This window comes from Meleagris gallopavo, chromosome 7, assembly GCF_905368555.1.
Source record: "Meleagris gallopavo chromosome 7, MGAL_WU_HG_1.1, whole genome shotgun sequence".
NCBI classification, from domain to species: domain Eukaryota; kingdom Metazoa; phylum Chordata; class Aves; order Galliformes; family Phasianidae; genus Meleagris; species Meleagris gallopavo.
Genome location: NC_139410.1, coordinates 35,049,041 through 35,053,871, shown reverse-complemented (window position 1 = coordinate 35,053,871; position 4,831 = coordinate 35,049,041). Strand labels below are relative to the sequence as shown.

The window sequence follows — 4,831 nt, the reverse complement described above, 5'->3', positions numbered from 1 at the left end:
CCCCCCGGCACCGCCTCGGGGCCGCCCCGCGCCGCCCGGGTGCCGCCGCCCCCCGCCCCGCTCCTCCCTCTCCCCTCCCTCCGCCCTCTCCCTTCCCTCCCCGCACTCTCTCCCCGGCAGCGCTGAGGTTCGGGGCCGCCGCCGATCCTCGCCGTTATGGCCGCGGTGGGTGCAGCTGCGGGGGGCGGCGGGGCGGGCGGGGCGGGCGGCACGCGACCTTCACGTCTCCGCTTTCCCCGGCGCAGGTGACGAGGGGCACGGCCACGCGCCGCAGCCGGCTGAAGCGCTCGGACGGCAGCACCACCTCCACCAGCTTCATCCTGCGGCAGGTGAGGGGCGATGGAGGCGGGGGGCGGCGTCTCCAACCGGGGGAGCGGAGCCGACCGAGTCGGGCCGGGCCGCGTCCGCGCGTCGCCGTCGTCTCGGGGCGGGGGGGGGGGGACGGCGTGTGCGAGCGGCGGTGCCCCGGGGGCGGCTCCCGTGGGGCTGAAGGCCTCGGAAGCGGCTCTGTGCTGCGCGGTGTCGGAGCGTCGTTCGCTCGCTTTAAAAGTCCGAGAGGTGAAACGTTTCCCGGAGCGTGAGCCCGTGCTGTGCTGTGCTGTGCTGTGAGCCGCCCGGCCCCGCTTTACGCGAGCGGTGGAAGCGCTGCACGTGGAACTGCTGAGCCTCCGAGCGAGGAGGGACGCGAGGTTAGCTTTCAGGGCATCCAACGCCTCATCTGCGGCCGGAGTGCGCCGAAAGGTCGCCGGCACTTTGAGCTTAGGACGCACCGCTGTCAGAACTGCGCGGTGACCGCGAACGGCTCGCGCTGTGCCCCCGCAGGGATGGAAGCGGTGTTGTGTGAGCGCTGTTCCCGTACCCAGGAGCCGCCGTGGCTTCCAGGGCTCGGAGCTCAGCGCTTCAGGTCCCGGTGCGCACGCCGTGCTCAGCCCGTGCACGTGGCAGCGTCGGGCTCACGTAGCAGAGAGTGTGTGTGTGTGTGTGTGTGAGAAAATACACCTTTAGGTCAGAAGGAGGGCAGCTGTGCTCCTGAATTTCAATCCTTCCAGAAAAACGACGGCTCGCTTGTTTCAGTCGCTTTCTAAGATGACTTTTCAGCCCGCAGAGATTTGGGCAGCGCTGCCCCTCGGTGTCCCTGCAGCCCCGCGAAGCAGGCAGGCGCAGTAGTGCTCTTTGTGAGATCTGTAGGAAGATCTCGTTGGGATTGTGTGAGCTGCACACCGAAAATAACTGCTGGGCTCCCTCCCACCTCCGTGCCGAGGGAGCGGAGCGGAGGAGCTGCCTCCAAGGAGCGCTCAGGTAAGGTCACAGCAGCTCTCCCTGTGTTTGATACCAGGCTTCTCTCCATGCAGCACTTCCACTCCTCCACACAGCCATGTGCGGCTGCTCCTGTAGTGCAGGAGCCCTTTGCATCCCGTGTTCTTGCTGTGGGGTTCCAGCTGTGTGCAGAGCAGTCCCAGCTGAGCTGTGCATGCTGTCAGTGTGCGGTTCCTCTGCTAACAGCCCAGCTTTGGGAGCACGGGGGGGAAAAGTGTCCTAACAGCAGGGATTGCCTTCAAGTAATGCTCTGGCTGTATGCACGTATTGTTTCCCTTAAAGAAAAGAACAATTCAGAGGATCTGTTAATATCTCTTGAAGACTTTAAGTCTGTTTTGGATCTTGTGTGTTACGAGCTGTGACTTAGTTTTCACACTACCAGTGGAAGTTTTATCATCACTTTCCTTTTGCATTAAGGGACGGATGCAAGAGTCCCCCAGGCTTGAACTCTTTGCACAACTTTTCTTTACGTTGCATTTAAGTTCATCAGCGAGTTTAATTTACAAGAAGATAATTGTGTGGACAAGCTTGTGTGTTGGCACAGCTGTCAGCAGCACGTGGCAGCATCACAGATGTGATGATTTGAGCTGTGTGTGTCAGCACTCACAGAGCTGTGGGCCTCCAGCACTGGGTTTCATCAGCCTGACACAGAAGCAAGGTTACGTGTGATGTGTATAGGATGCCTCTTGTGAATGAGGACAGAAAGGACCTTTTTGGACTTGGAAGGCAGCACAGTAAGTGTGGATATCTGACAGTGCCTACATGCTGGCACTGCGGCTCCAGGGCCACGCTGTGCGAGTATCCATGGGGGGAAATGTGGAAGTCACATCGTGCCACCAATAGCCATCGGTTCAAGTGCAGATTCGTCAGCAGTGGCCCAAAGCTGGGGCTGTTCTGTGGGCCCTGAACAAGGCCCTGAACACCGCTCCTCTGACAGCCGTGCTGGTGCTGCTCGGTTGTGTTTCAGAAGCCCGTAAGGGACAGAAGTCAATTATCAGTGTGGTGAAGAAAGGAAATAAGTAGGCCAGCTGAAAACGTATGCTTATAATTTTGCAGATGCTGGAATAATAATTCATTGTTTTTTTTTTTTTCCTCCGGAAGACTTTGTTTCCACTTCATATTTCAACTTGTAACGCGGTTTGTTTGCTTGTTGGTTTGACTTCTGGTAACTTAATTTCTATTACCTGCCATTATCAAGTGGAATTTATTTTGTTGAGTAAAGTGAAGGTGAGCAACAACAGCAGTAGCACAAAGGTAACGTTACAGCTCTGCTTCTTGTCCGATGGAAGTGCCCAGTGGGTGTGCAGGGCAGAGGCAGGTGTGTGTGCCAGGAGTCCTTAAAGCCTTTTGGAATGCCTTAATGCAATCTGGGAGGAAAAAACTCATGGTAAATGGCTGTATCTGTGTTACTGGACTAGGAGTCCCCAGGGATATCAGTGTCTGAAGCAGAGACTTTGATAGTCGGAGATGAGGGCTCTGCAGGAGAATGTGAGGCCCCATCCCTTCCCCCTCTGCTGCCCTAAATGCAGCCCTGCCCGGGGGGCTGCTCTGCCCTGGGGCACAAAATGCTCACCTGTGTCTTCTCCTCCAAGGTCTCTGCTCCGTCTGCCCTCCTTTGTAGAGATGTCGGATTGAGTCTGGTGAGCTGAAGGATGGGTGGGTGGGTTTCCTCTCTGATGGAGAGGTGTCAATTTTGAATAGCTCAGCTTTCAAAGATGCAACTAAAATTGAAGTCTGGCTGCAAACCTGGTGGTTTTCTCTTGTTCTGTTACTGCCTGGTCGTGTGCCCATTGCCTCTAGTTGTAAATGTCTTGGTGATTTAGGTGCTTGAAGTGGAACACGGGGTTGTGTGCACCTGAATAGCAGCAGGGCCTGGTGCTGATGTCTTCCTGAGTGTCTTGCAGCACTTAGAAATCCCACTGAGCTTTTGCCAGAGTCCTCAAGTAGAGTGTCCATGTCCACTTCAAGCACATTTAAATTCACCTAAAATGGTGCAGTTTGTTCCTGGAAGTCTTTTTGCTGATTATTTTTTAGAGACAGTTGGAGCTAAAGTCAGTTTTCTTTTCAGGCTGAGTTACACCCGCTGCTGCATCTCTGGCTGTGGTTGTGCTCACTGCTTTTTCATCTGCAATACTTACAGGAGAAGAAAACAGGTCCTTCTGTTACTTGAGCACTTCTCAAGCCGTGGCAATGTTTTAAACAAAGAATGACATTCTAACCTCCCCTTCCCCCCTTCCAAAAAAAGAAAAGAAAATCAAAAGAGCTTCATGGCTTTGTTTTCAGGTCAGTTTTTCCAGCCCCTCAATGTGTGATTGTGCTGTTCCTCCTGCAGGACCGAGGGTTGCACTCTGGTTGGTTGTTGGCATCTGCATTCGGTTATCTTTTTTTTTTTTTAAGACAAAATTACTTGCATATCAGATTTGGAAAGATGAGTTGATGATGATATGCACTGGAACAGGTTGCCCAAGGAGGCTGTGGATGCCCCATCCCTGCAGGCATTCAAGGCCAGGCTGGATGTGGCTCTGGGCAGCCTGGGCTGCTGGTTGGCGACCTGCACACAGCAGGGGGTTGGGACTGGATGAGCATTGAGGTCCTTTGCAACCCAGGCCATTCTATGATTCTATGATCATGAGTTGTTTCTCCTCTGACTTTCTGATAGCAGAAGCAGGTGGCACCGAGTAGTGTTGTCCAAGCCAGCCAGATGTGCAATGAGCCAGGCGTTCCTCAAAATCAAGTGCTGATGAGGGTGATAAAATGTGTATCTGCAAAGGAGCAGGTTAGAAATTCAGTAACTTACAGGATGAGCTCAATTCTACGATGAGTCATTAATTTCTAAAATATAACTTACTGCAGAATATGATTATTCCTTAGACAGAGGGCTGGATCATTATTTTTTCTATACAGCATTTAGCAACCATTTAGGCATTTGACAGGTGAATAAAAGATTCAGCCCTTTCCCCAAAGAACATCAGCCTTGATGGCAGCACAGAGTTGCTGTAACTCACCTTTGTTCTTAAACCAATGCAGTTAAATGGTACAACAGTTACATCTTTTGGGTCAGACCACCCTTACGACCAATTGGCTTTGGCTTAACCTAAACCTGTAGGCTTGCAGAGAGGCAAAACCATCACAAGTAAATTTCTACAGAGCATCTTGGTCTATAGCATACCAACATCCATCTGACTTTGAGGCTGGTTTGGGGTTTGTGTGCAGCACCACTCAGTAGATGTAGGAAAGTGCTGTGAACTTTGGAGATGATATCCTCCACTGATATCATCACGGCCTGTGCTTTATTTCCAATGGAAGGGATAACTTGGAATCGCAGAATCACTGGAGTTGGGAGAGATCTTGATGACCATGAAGTCCAATCACTGATCTGTAATCACTGTGCCCACCAAACCATGTCCCTAAGTGTCATATCTACACACTGAGGATAGCCTGCTGTTGGCGGGCACTGTTGAGGACATTTGACCCTGGCATGATCGGTGTGGGATTGTCTGTGGTGACCTTGGTG

General features: G+C 53.0%; 1 protein-coding gene across 7 annotated transcripts in view; it reads left to right on the top strand.

Annotated features, from left to right (window-relative positions):
- Positions 1–80: 80 nt before the first annotated feature.
- The window catches only part of CACNB4 (calcium voltage-gated channel auxiliary subunit beta 4), a 77,181-nt gene continuing 72,430 nt past the window's right edge, over positions 81–4,831 (top strand). For 4 of the 7 annotated variants that reach the window (XR_014884339.1, XR_014884336.1, XR_014884337.1 and 1 more), the window contains exons 1-2: positions 84–165; positions 246–329. Coding sequence is in view for 3 of the 7 variants with exons in the window: in XM_085227957.1 (XP_085084083.1) it covers positions 157–165; positions 246–329 (93 nt within the window). In the remaining 4 variants the exon portion in view is untranslated. Of the gene's footprint in view, positions 166–245; positions 330–4,831 lie in introns of all 7 variants that reach the window. The other 3 variants (XM_085227957.1, XM_085227959.1, XM_085227960.1) reach the window with 2 other exon arrangements.